This window comes from Acipenser ruthenus, chromosome 14 (assembly GCF_902713425.1).
Source record: "Acipenser ruthenus chromosome 14, fAciRut3.2 maternal haplotype, whole genome shotgun sequence".
Lineage (NCBI taxonomy): Eukaryota > Metazoa > Chordata > Actinopteri > Acipenseriformes > Acipenseridae > Acipenser > Acipenser ruthenus.
Window position 1 is genome coordinate 13,723,784 of NC_081202.1, and position 18,615 is coordinate 13,742,398.

Consider the following 18,615-nt stretch of genomic DNA (forward strand, 5'->3'; position numbering starts at 1 on the left):
CAGCTTGCTTTTCTTGGAACAGTAATAAGAAAAAAAATGAAGGTACTGCGTGATCAAACGTGCCTATCCACCTATTACAGTCTTCTTCAATGTCTGTTGCCTTTTGTTTCAAGTGCATAAAACAAGGTCCACCTTTCTAAGCAGGAATGGGAGATCAATTACTGCATAGTGCAAAAAGTATTAACCACTGCCTGTTCAAAATGAAAATAATTATAATGCATTATAATTAAAGTCTAACAGCTGTTACAATTATTCAGAATAGATTAGTATATTGAATAAATATAAACGTGTATATACTTTAGAATTCTGATATATTTAATTGTACTTGCAATATACCTTAAATGAGAGGAACCTTCACCTTATTGTATCTTAAAGGAGACTTGTCTTCAAAATTGAAATTGCCAGTTTTATTTTCTGTATCGGCGTTATACAAGTGATTGAATATTCAAAGCTACAGTTCTGTAGGAACGGCGCACTTTGTGGTTTTGAAGTGAGGATTTGAAAGCAGTGGCTCTTAGAAGTTAATCAGCAAATAGCCCTGTGTCATTTATAACTGGTTTACTAGTTACAGCAATGTACTGATTAAAAGGTGCACCGAGTTTGTTTAGGTGGTAATGTCAGGGATTTATTAGTATTGTCTGCAATGTCCCTACACTTTCTGTAATAGCTGGTGCTTTATATTGAACTGCATAAATACAGTGCGCTGGTAACTTCATTTCTCTTTATAGAACATCATTCTGTTGAACATATCAACAAAACACTATGTTTATGGTTCACAAACACAACATAAATACTGTGATAATCGCAGATTAGTAAATTAAATTGTGCTGCCTGTCATTACATTTTAAACCAAAGATCATATATTTTAGTTACAGCACAGATTTGACATACATTTTATCTACAATATATTAAATCTCAAGTCTAATTATATGTCTGACGCTCAATAGTTAAAGTGGGCAATAAACCTTGTGCTGATCAATAGAACAAAGAACACTTAAATGTCAGCAGCTTTGTTGGTTTTATTTTTCTTCAAAATAAATGTAATATGTGCCATCAAAGCTACTGTTTTTTCTTCTTATGTTTGGCAAAATAACGGCTATAAAAAATAGCAATGGCAAAAACATCTGCTCAGAAATGTAGCCCACGTCTATGGCATGAGAAATGAGCCACTTACCATGTTTATAACCAAGAAATATACCTGAAATATCACATTTGACTTCAGAGAATGACACATTATATATGCTAATGAGCAGTTAAGCAGATGCAGCCAAAATATTCATTAGGTTACTTCTGTTTTTAAAAAATTGTAAGCATGCCTCTGTGGAACACCCCACTGAGAAATCCACAAGAGACAGTTTCCTTGTTAATTATCCACAACCAGGAGGATTGCTTGTTATAAGGAGCCAATAGGTTTGAGAATCCCAATCTACATGTAGAGTGTTTTAGTAAATAAATGATGAGGACTAATAAAACATGGCAGTTAAATCCATTCTGAGACATGCTGTAAACCAATTTTCTTTATTCCACATTGCACCCATTGCACATAAAATTGTACACAAATGGTTATTTGACCTCCTTAAGAAAGCATTACCTTCAATGAATTCAGTAGTTATGCATGGTAAACTGTAGGCAGGATGTCTGAGCTTGATAAAGCTGCTTACGTGGAGAATTTAAAATGCACTCCCACCATGTTGTCAATCGCATCAAGCTAATTAAGAGGCCGGAGCAATATGAGAGCAATCTAATGAGATCTTAGACTGCATGATGCATCCCATCAGACAGAGGGAATCCTACTGTATTTATCAGCATTACGTCACCCTATCCAAGTTCTTGTCTTAACACCAAATGCTCTAAATCCTTTTTTCCAAAGGCCTGTCTCTTTCTCTTATTAATGTGAATCACATTTGAGATTGCATGCTTTAACATACATATAGTGGCCTTCTCTGTGCTATAGGGTGGTTATCTTATCAATTAATAATTGTTAACTGAATAAGATACCCTTGTACAGATCGACTGTACATATACCCCAATGCGCAGTCTGCGATCCAATGATTCCGGTCTACTTAAGGTACCAAGAACTAAGCGGCGATCTTTTAGGGACAGAGCCTTTTCATGTCTAGCCCCAAGGCTGTGGAATGACCTCCCGAAGGTCATAAGGGAGTGTGACTCTGTAACCACTTTTAAATCTAGGTTGAAAACGCATTTTTATTCAGTGGCTTTTATTGTATGAACAAATTGTTATGTTTTATAGTTTTTTTATTGTTCCGCTCTTTGAGATGCACATGAAAGGCGCTATATAAAATAAAGATTATTATTATTTTTATTATTATTATTATTATTATTATTATTATTATTATTAGATACCAGCATTGAGTAATTTACTCTCCATACTACATATTTCTAGTATTTAAAAAAAAAAAACTATGATACTGCACTAATGCAAATAAAGAAATGATAATATTGTATTCCTTACTGATCGCCTTGCTATAGTAATATAAAGCACCCTGACTCTCTCCAAACACAGAATATTGTATTTATTATATAAATTTACCTTCCAAAAATTCGGTTCACAGATAGGTAAATTCATAGATTAGATTGAGGGGGACTAAGACGGCACCGAGAAATCTTTAAGATTAAGAATCGTCTCTTATTCACCAGTCACAATCGTGCATTGCAACTGTAAGTTATTATTTTATTTTTAATGAAAACCTAAACTTACTAGTCACATGTTTCTGGCAACTCCCAGGCAGGCTACAATTAGCTGTCCCGGCATTCTCTAGCTACCACGTGCTGTATATTCACAATTGACCACCGAGACACCAGGAACCAATGAAGTACAAGTAGCTTGATAACATGCGAACTCAAGTGACCAGCAAAATGTATATGCATATTCTTTACACATTCAATTTAAATATCATTCCTAATTCATATTTTTTCATTACGTAAAACACCCAGTAAGCAGCTTATCTGGAGAGCTGGATACAATTAAACATACAAAATTACGTCCACTTTGTCATTTAGGAGAGTGATCCAGGAGATAGTTTACTATAAAGGATAAAATGTATTTACCAGTTCAATAAAAAAATAAATTGTTATACATTATATTTAAAGCCTCAGGACTGTTACAATCAGACTGTTAATCAGAATACCTTAGTACAGTATATTGAATAATTATAAAGTATTATTTGAAATTTGAATATATTGAATAACCCTCACAATATTCCTTAAATAAGAGGAATTCACATAATAAATCCTTATTAATACTGCATTAAATTTAAATTATTACCTGTACATATTGTTATATAATAGATCAATAACATGACAAAATTCACTTCATGGGTAAACTGAATAAAATATATTGAGTGCTTATGACTCATATGAAATGACAGCATTAGCTTTGAAATTTTGAGTCAGGGGTATAAAATCATTTTGAAGGATAGAAGGGTTAAAAGGACAAAGTGGAACACTAAGGACATTTTGCTGAACTTTTATAATAAGAGTTTAAAGTCAATAGTGTCTGTCACGATGAATTTAGCCTGGAGCTTAATTGGGTGGTTGATGTGTGTTTGAGAGGCAGAAATAACACATTGAGAGAGGGCATTGAACTTAATTATCTGTGTTTCCTAAGAACCACAATTTAATTCTGATCTACCAATGCATTTCATGGTTCTTGGAAATGGCAAAAATATACTAAAGTGGCTATTTTACGTGGAAATTGTATAGGGTGTAGACACTTTCTAAGGAAGTGGGTGTCTCACACCCTCATTACTAAGATTCATCCTGCCTCCCCTGGGCACTATTCTTGACGATACAGTTTGCTCATTACCTGCATTCAGCATTTGAGATAAATATTGATAGAATCCTGTGCTTTTTGAGACTTGACATGATGTCGCTTTGCAATCCAATTGTATCATTTACATTACAAAGTGCATACTTACAGTACTTTCATAAATATTTCTGTTTTACCACATATTTGAACATAATGTGCTCTGTGTTCGTTTTATCCAAGTCTGCTGAAGAGTACTTGAACTGTACCTGAATTTTTAAACTTTTTTTTTAATGTTTAAAGTAAAACATATTACCAACTATGTTCTAGAAACTGAAACTGATAGTGGTTTTGAAGAAAAAAAAAACTTTTTAAAATGATTATCTCTTCATCATTGCATCCTTTGGGTGTCCCATGCATGCTTATCAGAGACACAACTTTCAAGAGGCAACACATATTTACTTTATATACTCATACTGCTAAATGACATGCTTTATTACAGTAAAGTTACATGTCCTGTCCAGTCATTATGTGAATATTGTTACCAGAAAAGCACATTTTTTCATAAAAGCAAATTTCATCAAACATTTTAAAATCTTACAAAAGAACCATCATGTTCTATGTTGATAGTGCAGTAAATGTCATATATGCCATTACTTGCTTTCACAATTAACTATTACTATTAACAAGTAGTAATGGGTAACTCTAATGAGCATACAAATGATTACAAATATAATGAAGTGTACTTTCACTAGTTTGTGGTACAATATGAATTACATCTATTTATTTATTTATTTATTTATTTTAAATCTGGCAGAATTATTTGTCTCTATTAGATTACATTTCTTGGTGCTTGAGGTCTTAGGTTTCCAAGACCACCCCAGTATGTCTATGGAAGCCAGTTACTGCTACTTCTACACTGAGATTTAAAACGATGACAAAGAGAGGAAATGGGCCAGGCAGCTAAGGTTAAACTGTGCCTTGAATGTATACAGAAGTGCTAGCAATGTCCACACAGGTTTTCGTTGTCATATATAAATCTCATAACATACCACTTTGCACAAAACTGCAAGCAGCTGCAACTAAGTCATTTCAGAATTCAATAATGCAATTACAGGTATTTCAGCATGTTTCCAAACACGTGGTGTAACAGGAAAACCACATTCTTGCTGTTTAACAGTTACTGGTTTCTGCTTCTTAAAGAAAATTCTTCAAAATCACCACCCATACTGTGTAAAAAAGATTATTGGAAGGCAAGGTATTACTTGTTAGAACATAAATGTAAGACTTTATATATGATCATGGCTTCTTATATATACTTTTATTTCAACAGTAATGCATACTATTATGTGTACATTCTTAAATGTATATGACATACCAGTACTGTATGTAGAAAAAATCTTTCAGTAAATTACTGCTCAAAATTATAGTATAATTTTAGCAGTTTTAACAGCCTGTTTAGCACAGTAGTGTTGAACACACTTTACCATGTGGATTTTCAAAATCGATTCTGTAATGTAAACAAATCTGCTTCACTGCCTTTATCTAGTTAAAGCCTGACTGATACAGCAAGATTACTTTCACTCTCAACTGGCAAAGAGGAAGCCTATCGAATTCTAACACTAAAGCTGTTAAAAGTCACAACTCAAGAAGCATACGCTTTGAATTTAAACAACTTGACAGTGGATAACCCTCATCTTGCACTTTGTGAACGACTCAAATTAGCTGGCTGATGATGGTAAGTACAGACACACTTGAAAATATTAAAGTAACTTTTTCAGAAATTACCCTTTTCAAAACATTCTGCCTCCCCCAGGAAGTATATGAGTAAAAATGCAGATTAGTGAGTACATGATTTTCCCTCTTTATCTCAGTGTATTGGAAAAATAGTCTCAAAATTTAAGAAAAAAAAAAAAAAGTTCTTCTAAACATGTAAATCCCCTTTTTGGAAATTCCAGCAATTAAATCACTTGCCAGAGCTGGTAGCGAAGCTCGTACTGCTGGTTAAAAATAACAATCAGTGTTGTCAACGGTAAATGAATCTGATTTCTCAAAACCTGTGCTTGGGTTCCAATGTCTAACTCATGCTGGTCTCCAGCTCAGATAATATGTGATTTTCAACATGATCTCCCTGCCTGAAATACCAGTTACTGCTGTTTTTTGAGAGCTAGACTCAAGAGAAAACAACGGACAGTCTCATCTATGGTACTAGATGGAAGACATTTTCATATTTTTGAGCACTTATTATGTCCTAAACAAGCTTCTCTGAAGGTTATATAAAACAAACCAACACGGGACTGCTTCCTCTGGAGTGACAAAGTATGAACAGTGACACCATTTTGCTGATTCTGTCATGCTGTCAAAGCCTTGTAGTAGAAGTCCAGAGTAGGATTTTAAAATGAATTACTTGCAAGGGAACCAATGCAATCTGCTCTTTGGTACCTATTGGAACACGCTGCTGAATTTTAACTGTAGCCTAAAAACAATTATCAAAACAGTTATCTTTTCTAGAAATTACATCACCTGAATCACTAACATTCATGAAATGATAATACAATACAGAGAGTCTTGGTAATGATGCTGATTCGGAAGTCAAAAACATTTAACTTTCAAGCTAATGACGTGGTTTTGAATTACTGGGTATTTTACTGGTAGTATATATCAGGACAATGGAATGTACATAATTATGTTAAATTAAGTTAAGGCTAATTATATTTACACAAGCACCTACAATGCTGAGTAGAAATTGGATGTCAGTGGGATTATACTGCATGTTTTCTTTCCAGATGGAGCTTTGGGATTGAGCACACTGAAGTCCCAATGGACAGTTTTTCCAATTAAATGGGATTTAGCTAGTTCTCAGGGACACTGTTGAAAATGATGGTTAATTCCAAGCCTCTATCCTTTTGAGTTTCAAATGTTATAAAAGACAAAGTAATAATAGAATATTTTAGAATCACATCCAAGCTACACGAGCCCACAGCCCTCCGGTAAGGACTAGCCACTGTATTCTCTATGAGATGACTCATTTCTGTTTTCTTGTTCTTTTAACTTTTAAGGAATCCCCAAAAGAGGATGAGCTGTCAGGAGAGTCTGACTTACCAGAGGAAGAGGATGGAACCTTATCAGGTAAGAACACTAACTGAAACTTCTTTCTGTGTTCTTGTTTTCTTGCCTCCAGTTGTTTATACCTAAAGGCCTGGTTTTCGTTTTAATGTAAAGCATCCCAAGAGAGCCTTTGTGGTTTGCTTGCTACTCAGGTGAAGATAAAATCTGCCGCAATGGAATAAATAATAGCAAAGAAAGCTGATGATGAAAGATCAGCTCTAGACAGGGATATAACTGAAAACACAGAAAATGTTGATATTGTAGCGAGCCAGGGCACTAGCCGCCTACAAAAGTGACTAAAATGGCTTTGCTGCTCTAGTCCAGAATCTCCGGCGGTTGCATAGTGTTACCGCCATGTTAAATCTGGCTGGAGGTTCTGCTAAATTAAACCCCCCTGGGTTTTGATTGGGTAGGTTTGGGTCAATCACTAACAAACCACATATGGGTTGGCTGATGCAAGGGTCTGAACCGATCAAGGGGACAAGACTTTTGGCAGGGAAGAGGCAGAGTATATAAAAGAGAGAATGTTGACACTGTACAGCCTGCAACATGGAGAACATACAGGAGGGACAATGTAGAGAATTTGGCCACCAGCTGTGGTGGTGTTGCCGTAATAAAAGAGCTTGGGGTGAGATGTTCTGGATTAAACTGTGAATTACACTTACAATTTAATTTATTTGATCCGGGCAATCTGTTCACCTCTCTTATAATATCTTCCCATTTTAAATTAATAGAAAACAGTTTTCTCTTGTACATTGGTGAAGAATGGAGTACAGTATTAAACAAAATATAAAGAGCTTTATTCATGAATAGAAAATACTTATGCAGAACATATATCCCAGTGGAAATAGAGGGATTACAACAAAACAAAAACGCATCTGCCCTACACGCTCTGTTCTGTTTGAGAGATGTCATTTCCATTGTTTGTGTTTCATGTGTGGACACACAATGATCAGCTGTGAGGAGAACGTGCATAACCACTGAATTAGTATGCATGGACCGTGTACTGGGAGCCAAAGAGATGATTACCCTCTGCTGCCATGCCCCAGTGTGCCCTATTAAAATGTCATCATTCTGCAATCCCTGCACCTGTGCAAAGGGGAATAAACCAATGAGAACAGAAATGGAAAAACCCCCAGCAGGGCAGTGCTATTAATAATACTGGAGAAATATCCCAAGGGGACAGGGTGCAGAATATGATTGAAAGCTGTTTTCATTCATCTTAAAGCTGAAATCCTGTATACATTAGCCTAAAAAGCCAACCTGACAAGGCAAAACAAGACGATTCACGCGCTACTCTTCACTCATAAATTGAATATGCAATAATTGTTCATAGTAACATTGAAGAAAAAATATCAATAGAGAAAAAATGTACATTTCAAACATGAAACTAAAACACACTGCCACCAGTCACACTTTGACATACCAGTAAATAGATAAATAGTAAGTAATGGCTGATTCCCATTTGAAACTCTGCATGTGCATGGATAATGAATTTCACAGGTGGGGTTTCCATTGTAAAACAGAAAAAAACGTCTCACCTTTTTCTCACTGTATTTTGGTAGTACCTTTCAGGTCATTTGGGTTTCCATGTAGTTTTCTTTTAGGGAGAGAATTTCAACTTCCAAATGCAAATAACCAAATTAATGTTAAAATAGGGGAGGGTACATTTAAATGTTTCTGTCTGAGTTCGAATATGGCCTTGCTGATATAATGCAGCTTTATTAAACTGGGATTCCTCAACGTTTTTAGGTTGTGTTGAAGAACAGCCTGGGTTTATTTGGACATCAAAATATTGTAGCGATCCGTGCATCTATGTAATTGTTTCTTGTGTACTGTACTCTGATTGCTGTATTGTGTTCCTTTCCCCCTCTATATTCTCTGCAGTTGCTGGTCCACTGTCTGTGTCTATGTGTATTTGACCTCGCCTACGGCTCGGGACGCATAACTCCAGTCGCGGTCATCTACCACACGGTAGAGCCCGCATCGACGGGCTGTATCGCTTAAATGTATTTAAAACCCATTATACACGTACATATATAATATATACAGGTTTTCCTACAGAACCTTAGCTTCAGCAATTCTGATCCTGGTGGTAGTATACGAAAGGAGCTAAATTACCAGCACTTTAGGTTAATGATATAAAAAGTATAGAGTCAAAATGTTTAGTACACTACTCACCCACATTTCCCACTCCCAGCGCTAAGGTTTTGGCTCTAATTTTAACACCAAGAGAGTAAAATGTATTTTCAGTGGGTAAAATGCAACATTACCTTCAAGTCATGAGTAATATCGATAAATACTGTACAATCTTTAATGGTATTGGGCTAAGTATTAAAAAAGAGCCTTCCATTTTAATTGCTATGTTACTTTGAACTACTGTACAACCACGTGTGTGTTCTAGTACAAGGTTCTTTACCGGCTCAGCACATTTTTCGAGGTATCAAAATGAATTACGTTACTTATATTTTAACATTAAATCATTAAACTCAGTTAACATGTTCAAACTTAAAAATAATGTCATACGTTATAAAACAGTTTGTTTAATATTATAGGCACCTTTTTTTTTTTTTTAGCAGTTGCCTCTGACGATGGTTCCAGTTGGATTTGTAGCTGGACTGGGGTGTTTACGCTTCAACCTGTGCAGCTTCGAATTTGTCTTATTCTTACTGTGATTGGCTGCAAAGACAACAGGGGCTAGCCAGAATGGATTACCGTAAAACTTCAATTAAACGGCTTCGGCGTTTATTTACAAGATTTGCCAGCAGACCCGGCGCGTATTGGAGACCACCGGTTATATTAGATCACTAGCTTCACATGCTTCATGCGGTCATTGGAAGCCGTTAACACACAACCTTGTAGCAACATCGTAACTCAATTAAAACATTCCAGCAACTTTATGAAAAGGTTGTGTGTCTGTGTGAACTAAGTAACAGTTTTACTTTATATTGTACACCCTCAAGTGTAAAGCGAAAGTAACATTACGTCTTTTTATATGAACTGGTTAACAACGATACGGTATGCAAAACATTGGAAAATGAACAAGCAGAAGTACGAATTTGAATTTAAAAACGGAATTAGATCTACCATTGTTAATAATAATAATAATAATAATAATAATAATAATAATAATAATAAACTTTTAAAAAGTTTTTTTTTTAAATGAACAATAAAAGCAATAAATATCATTATCAAAAATTATTTATTGTTTAATCTCAAACTGGTACACTGTTAATACAACAAAACACGTTAAAATACACCAAGAGTTTTGTATCTGGCCTTCTTTCAGCACGCTTAAAATAATCAAAACTTTTAATAACGTGATAACTGCATTAAACAAATATGCATTACATGTAGGCCTACCTTAAATTACTTTTTTTTCTATTATTATTATTATGCAAGGCTCTCACCAGGAGAATGTGGTTATATATTCTGTTGTTGTTGTTGTTGTTGGTGAAGATTAGGTGTTCAGATCAGTTGTATAACGCAGATGAATAGTGACCAGAAGTAGGATGCTTGATCTTGATGAAGTAATATCAGTGGGTCTCAGATACAAGTTATGTCACTTCTGGTTTCAAAAAGCATCTTACCAAGTCCATTAAGGATCTGCTTGGCTATATTTTCCACTGAGTAATTTAATTTAGTAAAGTCTGGGTTCACATTCCCTTCTTTTTAATTTAATATTGTATGCCCCTTTTTTAAACAGCCTTTTAACCCTTTAATGCCCAGGGTATGTTCCATACCTACATAATGCCTATTTTCTCAATGTCAAATATATTGGACACTGACTAACATAAATGAAGAGGCATCTTAATCATGTATGTTTATCATGAAAGAGACAGGTGTTTCACTTTTTTCTTTAATTCGCGAGTTATACTGAAGTAGATTTCATTTGCCAAGTAACCTGAATGGAAACCTTTGCCTGTCATTGACAAGTGCTGTTGTATCATTAATGCAGACATGACCTTTCTTTATCTTTAGCACAGCACAGCTACCCACACAAGTAGATGTAGAATGATTCAGTTATAGTACCTGTGACAGATCACACTTTTTTTTCTTCTGGTAAGGCAGCTGCAGACACTGAGAAGCTCTGTATTTACATAAGCACACAAGTTCAGCGTGATGGCTCCTGGCCAAGGCAAGATGGTGGAAAGTCCACTGTTGTAATTCCTGTTGTTGTGTATATAGATTTGGAATACATTACAAACAGTATCTTATTTACTATATTGCAACACTTTAATTAAATATTGTATATATTAAATATTGTATAGAGAGAGGGTTAGGTTTCCCCGTTATTTCCCCTTTCCCCTTTAACGGATTGAATACCTTCCTATGCTACCCCTTGATATAACAAAGATATCTGGAGGCAGGTCAGTAATTAATGAACACTGCTGGTGTCGGGTGCCTGCCTTCAGCTGACCCATCCGTGAAACAGCACATGTGTGACGTAGGACACGTCACTGCCTCTGTTCATAGATTCCACATGTGCAAAACATGTAAAAGTATATAGCCTGTAGTACTAGAGGCTCAGGAGAGCGGCTGTGTGGTCCAGTGATTAAAGAAAAGGGCTTGTAACCTGGAGGTCCACGGTTCAAATCCCGGCTGACTCACTGTATGACCCTGAGCAAGTCACTTTACGTCCTTGTGCTCCATCTTTCGGGTGAGACGCTGTTGTAAGTGACTCTGCAGCTGATGCATAGTTCACACATCCTAGTCTCTGTAAGTCACCTTGGATAAAGGTGTCTGCTAAATAAACAAATAATAATATAACAAAGGTAACATCTGATTATACCTCTGTTAGCTACAATTGGTCATTGATTTGTCAGTTTAAAGTTATTAGTTAACTGGTGTTTCTATTATGACAAGACCTGCACTGTGTAATTTGTCCTGAAGCAAAGGAGGAATCATATCTAAAGCAGAGGTACTGAATATAGTGTATTTATTTTATTAAAAATATTTATTCTGTAATTTACTATTCTACAGTTGTCATCTTCCTGGAGGTCTTCTTCTTAGTCACTTTATATCTCTTGGGATCCAGTCTAGTATCTCCTTGGTCTAGCGATGGTCTGTTCTTCTTGCTACATGTCTGGCCCACTGCCATTTCAGTTTTTTCGCTCTTATAATAACATTGCATACTTTTGTTTGCGCTCTGATCCATTCCTTCCTTTTCCTGTCTCTTCATGTTATTCACAGCATGCATCTTTCTATACTCTGTTGAATAGTTTGTAATTTTTTTGTCATTTTTGCATTGAGGGTTCAGGTTTCGCATCCGTAAGTTAGCACTGGTAGCACACACTGGTTGAAGACTTTCCTCTTGAGGCTTAAGGGTAGTTTCCCTTTCGGAACCATGCTTAATCGTCCTAAGGCACTCCAGCCATTTTTTGCTCTTCTGTTGATTTCGCACATTTGGTTCTCCTTTGCAAAAACTAACTGTCCTAAGTATGCGTAGTTATTGACTTCTTCAAGCTTGATCCCATTGACTTCAATTGCCTGTGGAGTGGTATATTTATTGAACTTGACTTGAGTTTTCTTCAGGTTCATTTTCAAACCCGCTTTGATGCTAGCCTCGTGTAGTTCTTGTATTCTTGTTTGTAATTCTTCTGGGCACGTTGTAAATATGAGGATGTTGTCAGCAAATCGTAGGTGATTCAAATAGGCTCCATTGATCTTCAACCCCTTATTTTCCCAATCCAGTGTTTTGAAAATGTCTTCTAGGGTGACCGTGAAAAGCTTTAGGGAAATTGTATCTCCTTGACGAACTCCTTTTTTAATCTTGATTTTGTCGCTGTTTTTATGGAGTCTTACTGTGGATGTTGCATTCTTGTATATGGTGCTGATCAAGTCTTTGTATGTTTTCTCACTTCCTTGTTTTTTTCAGAGAGCTTAATAAAGATACTGTGTAACAGAGTCAAAGGCTTTTTCATAGTCGATGAATCCCAAGCAAAGTGGTAGTTTATACTTGTTGCTGGTTTGAATCACTTGCCGTACAACTTGAAGATGATCAATTGTGCTAAATCCAGTCCTGAATCCTGCCTGCTCATTTTATTGTGCCGAGTCAAATTTATATTGAAGTCTGTTGGTGAGCATCTTTGTAAAAATGTTGTAGATTATAGGAAGTAAGCTAATAGGTATGTAGTTCTTGAGGTCTTCCTTTCTTATGTAAAAGTATCACCGATGCATTGTTCCAGTCGTTTGGCACTTTCTTTTGCTTAATACAATCTGTAAAAATACATTACAGTATTTTTGTCAGTTCTTCACCTCCTTTCACGATGTCAATCGTTATGCCATCTTCTCCGGGTGTCTTTCCTGTCTTCATATGTTTGATAGCATGTTTCACTTCTTCCGGTAGAACATCGGGAACGTCTTCCTCGGGTTGCATTTTTTCCATCTCGTCTTCGTCATCTGCTACGTTGCTGTTTTGATCTTGACATAATTTTCTGTAGAAGTCTTCGACTCTCTTCAAAATCAATTTGCGGTTCTTGATGACAGTCCCGTCCTCTTGTTTGATTGCTAAAATCTGTTTTTTCCATGACATTTAGTCTTTGTTTTGCTTTTTTCATGCTTTGGTTGTTTTCAATATTTTTCTCTACCAACCTACAGTTGAACGACCGTATATCCTCAGTAATGCGCTTCCATACTGTCTTGCAGAGCTCAATGTATTCAGTCTTTGACTTCAGAGCTGCTGATTGTTTCATGAGGTCTTTTGTCTCTTGCATGATCTTCTGGTCACATTTTGTAATGTGTTCCAGCGATGTTTTTTGCTGTTTCTGCAATGACTTGCGTCACTTCCTCATAGATTTTGTTTACCTTGATTTGCTTCATCTTTTTGCAGATCTTGAAGAGCCTGAATCTATTCTTCAGTTCCATTTGAAACACCAGGCTTTGCTTCTGGAGCATTTCTACATTGATTGTGTTGGATTTCGTCATCACAAGTTTCGCTCTCTCCAGTGCTGTGTTTAGGTGTATTTTGCATCTTACAAGTCTTTGGTCACTTCCTGTGTTAAAATTGTTTAGTACTGAGACATCTTGTATGGTGTGCTTCTTCTTAGTGAGTATGTAGTCAATTTCATTCTTCATTCCGCTGGGTCCTTTCCATGTCCATTTCCTGATGGGTTTCTTTGATGAATAAGTTATTTTTCTTTGCAAATTTGACTAGTCTCTGTCGCCCCTCTCATTCCTTTCTCCATGTCCAAATTTGCAGACCGAATTCTTGAACTTATAGTGACTCTTCCCATTTTCATGTAGTTCTTGTACTTCTTCATAAAAAAATCTTCGACTTCTTCATCCGAATAGCTTGTTGTTGATGCATATACTTGGATGACCTGAAGTTCATACTTCCTTGAAACTTTCACTAACAGTCTTGTGGACCTCTCTGACGCACTGTCAATCTCAACTACATTATTCTTGATTCTCTTGTGGACAATGAATCCAATGCCTCCTGTTTGTCCATCTTTAGAGCCTCAGTAGAAGAGAAGATGTCCACTCAAGTTCTAGTAGTCCTTTGTCTTTTTGCCATACTTTGCTTAGTCCTACGATGTCCCACTTGATTCTTCCAAGTTGGACTTAAGGAGGGATATATATATATATATATATATATATATATATATATATATATATATATATATATATATATATATATATATATGAGAGCCATTTGTGCACTACAGTGCTTAATATTGAAGTGGTGCTGACCAGTATAAGGTAATTACATGCAGTGAAGGTAGAGTCTCTACGGCAATACAAAAGTTCAAAATTCTTTCGGCCAAACTTTCAGTTTAGATGGCCTTTTGAAGATCTCTCAAAGACGACTTTCACCTCTAATGAAACTAGAGGATTTGAAAACCCAAATGAACTATGTTTATAAGAAAGAGATTCATTTGAAATGGCATGCCATAACTGCCTGAATACTGGAGGGCCAAGCAAATACCTCGAGGACTGAGAATAAACAAAAAAAAACACATTTGGAGTGAAAGATCCAGCGTTCTTGAAGGAATGAGAACAAGTATTGAACGAATGGTCATTGGATTTAACCCTGCTAATCACCAAACAAACAAAACATGAAAGTACACAGATCAAAAAGTGTCGAAACGTGTTGGTTGTCTGTTTTTACAACCACCTTTTGAAGCAAAATGATGAGAGTGTGACCATGAATGTCTTTTGTTGAGCCATCTGAACTGAAAGTTTGGCTGAATGAATTTTAAACTTTTCTATTGCCGTAGAGACTCTACCTTCACTGCATATATCTATCTATCTATCTATCTATCTATCTATCTATCTATCTATCTATCTATCTATCTATCTATCTATCTATATATATATATATATATATTGTGAGATGGCAGGGAGGGGGTTAAAACCTCTCTGCAGGAAAAACATGTGCGGAAGGCACACTTTTGTTTTGTTTAATTGTTTAATTGTTTTTGTTTAATTGTTTTATTGTTTAATCAGTACCTGCACCTGGCTATTATTGAAAATTAGAGCCAGGTGCAGGGTTTAAAAAGAGAGCAGTCAGGCCACTCTGGGCGGCTGCTGAAGAGGGCAGAGGCCTGACTGTGCTGGTGTGGGTACAGCTGTAATTTGAAAAATGAAAAAGGTAGAGTGAGGCCTTTTTGTTGTGTGTGTGCTGTTTTTGTTTCTTTTGTTTTTGTTACAGGTAAACAGCTTAGCTGTCCTGTTTAGTTTAGGTTCCTGTTTTGTTTTAGTTAGTGATCAAAGAGAGCTAGGTGTTTGTTTTGTTTATTTTGTTTTTGTGTTTATTAAAAATTGCTTAAAAATCAATTTCTGTGTGTTGGGTCAGTGTTTTTAAAGGGGCAACAAACCGCGGTGAGGGCGAGTCTATTACAATATATATGCAAATAGTATGAAAGGAATTTACCAATGTTCACAGTAAAATTCAGGCAAGATACCAGTAAACATTGTCATAAGTCTTGTCATTTGTAGTAATATACACAACATAAAGAATCAACTTAAACAATTTTCACTTAAATTAAGGTTTTCTCAGTGGGAACATATTAACACTATGGCTAGTCATATTGGCCTTTAAGATGTGATTCAGATGAGCTGTGACAGCACAGAGAATGCGAGAGACAGTCGTCTTTCAAAAACCACATTTTCTACCCACAAAGGACATCCTAACAACGATGTGTATCTGACAGAATGCAAAGAAGGCAATAAACTCTGAAGCTAATAAAGTGATTGTAGCCACTATGACAACAGAGTTAGGACATTCCAATGACCGAAGTGCATTTTACTTGAGTCATTTTGTAATGTTTGAACTAGCTTGCCGAAGCCAGTGTTTTCCCCATTGCTGCAGAAACTGATGTCTCAAAAACTGAAGAGATCAAAAAAGAGGTTAAAAAAAAAAAGTTTTTGTTAGTTTACATATAATTCCGGAGTGCTCAGTTATTCTTAACAGTTGTAGTTCTTTTTTTCTTTCTTTCTAGGTCTATTTGCTTTATTTCAATAAGCTACAAGAGGCTGAATTACAGTTTTCATTCTACAGTATACTGTTCTGTTTTGCACAGACACACCACAAAAAAGTTGTATGTATTCATAAATTCAATACGCATTGCTAAATAACATGAAATTGGATCCACTATTAATCAAGTTCCAGGGGCCATTTGTTATACTGGATTTTGGTCTGGGCTTGGTCACAGGACATATTGGTTAAGTGATTTCAGCTTTGGAGGGACTACAGCATGTACTCTTATCATCATGCTTCAACATAGCTGACAGCCTTTAAGAAAATGGGACCTAGGTTACATCAAGGAAAATGAAAAAAATTCACAGGTGTTAGAATGTGTTCTTTCATGGCCACAGTACATGGGGAGGTCAATATGGGCCTCCCCACAGTCCTGTGTAAACATGTAATGTGGATATACTGTAGGGATGTTATCGCAGTGTTAGCTGAGGCAATATCAATATATAAAAAGCAGTTTGTTAGTTTAGTACTCAAAATGACCTGATTACTCAAAGTGGTACATACTGTATTTTTTAACTTAGTTGAATATAATTTACTCTGTTGAAGAATATAATTTACAGTACATGGTATTGACATCCAGTTTTTCCATAGCTTGTCCACTTCCTCTGTTTCAAATGTCTCAAAAGCTACTGCCTAGTGTGAACACCTCATGGGGCAGAGAGGTCTGGGGTTGTGAGTTCCTTTACAGCTGATGCCTGTCAATGTACTTTCCTGCTTAGCAGTGACAACGGCTTAACCTTTGCAAGTAAACTCAAGTACTAGTTTTCTTCAGTCCCGGAGGCAACCACCCACTTTATCACAATGAACCTCAAGCTAGATTAACCAAGATTTGGAAACTTGTCATATCCTCCTTGTCAGTTAAATTGCCTGCTGGGACTCGGAGGACTGCAGTCATGAGAAATCTGTATTCATGATATTTCATTTGTGGGAATGTTTATCTATTGGAGTGATGTAACTTGCAGCTGGAGAAGAGTAGAGATCAGAGAACAGTAAAGCATTCTTGGGCTTAACAAGTATAATGGAAATGATAGACTTAATAACTTTAGGCCAATAATAGATTCCACATTTTGTACACTTCGACAAAGGTGAACATTTTTATGGAGGACATTTAATTTCAACATTTTTAATTATTTAAATCTATATTGTCTAATAAATGTTAACAATATTGAGAACTTACAGTATAATGAACCTATATGAACAGTACCACTGTTTCAGTTTTTTAACGCTGTAGTTCATACTTTGAATAAAAACAAAAGAAAAAATCAGTTACATTTTAGAATCTGTTACCGGTAACAAATTAAAACAGTATTTATCTAGGTTATGTACAGGGCGTCTGTACATAACCTAGATACATAACCTAGATAAATCGGGTTAAATCGGGTAAAACCCGAAAATCAGACACCCTAGTTATGTATTACAATTAATATTTGCATGTAATTCAATTCTAGGGCAGCTGTATGAGTTATTGGTGTACACATGATGAATGCAACATTGGTCTGTTTCTGTTTTCACTTCATACTGGGTCATAAGAAGACAACACAGGATAATTATATCCACAGTTAAACTTTTGGAGACACAAAACTGTATTTAATTTTTTTTTTTTTTTTTTAAATAAATACACCAAAACATCCATCTTTATAAAAAGAAAAAAAAAATATCGGAACGCAGATAAATATTTTGAAATAGTACCCTTTTGAACTATCCTGTGTGTCATAAAAAAGGAGTGGGGCAACCTACCTTTACAACCTTGCAACTTTATTAAAAGATGTTTAATTTACCACAACGTACATCTGCCTGTGCCTAGTAACGACAAACAGTTGAAGATACATGATAAAACATAAGAGTTGCTGCGCTGAGGTATCTGCATCCCATCGGCTATCTCTTCCCCCTCGAAACTTCCCCTCAGCTATACTTGTTATTCCCCTCACGTTTTATCTCGCCATTTAGTTCCACTTCCAAAGAGCTACATATCAGCAAAGTGATTGATTGTCTGTTCATTTCAGAAATAGTTTTGCAATGTATTTCTGTCTGTTACAAAAGAGTTAGGTATGTAAGAAATTATTAAAAAGCGTATACTGAGAGGTCCCCGAATGGCTCACCTGGTAAAAGCACTGTCGCCATCATACAACCAGATTGCAAGTCCAAATCCTGGTTGTGGGAGGCAGACGGTCTTCGCTGGGGACTCCGGGGGGGCACCGCATTGGCTTTGGCACTCCCGAAGTTGGGGAGGTGGGATCTGGCTTAGACTGTTTCTCCTCAC

At 36.0% G+C, this 18,615-nt stretch overlaps 1 protein-coding gene across 1 annotated transcript in view; it reads left to right on the plus strand.

Moving 5' to 3' along the window:
* Positions 1-5,353: 5,353 nt before the first annotated feature.
* LOC117419665 (protein FAM107B-like) overlaps positions 5,354-18,615 on the plus strand; it is a 44,082-nt gene continuing 30,820 nt past the window's right edge. The window contains exons 1-2 of the mRNA XM_034032651.3: positions 5,354-5,504; positions 6,826-6,895. Of these exons, the coding sequence (XP_033888542.3) occupies positions 5,499-5,504; positions 6,826-6,895 (76 nt within the window). The 5' untranslated portion in view covers positions 5,354-5,498. The remainder of the gene's footprint in view (positions 5,505-6,825; positions 6,896-18,615) is intronic.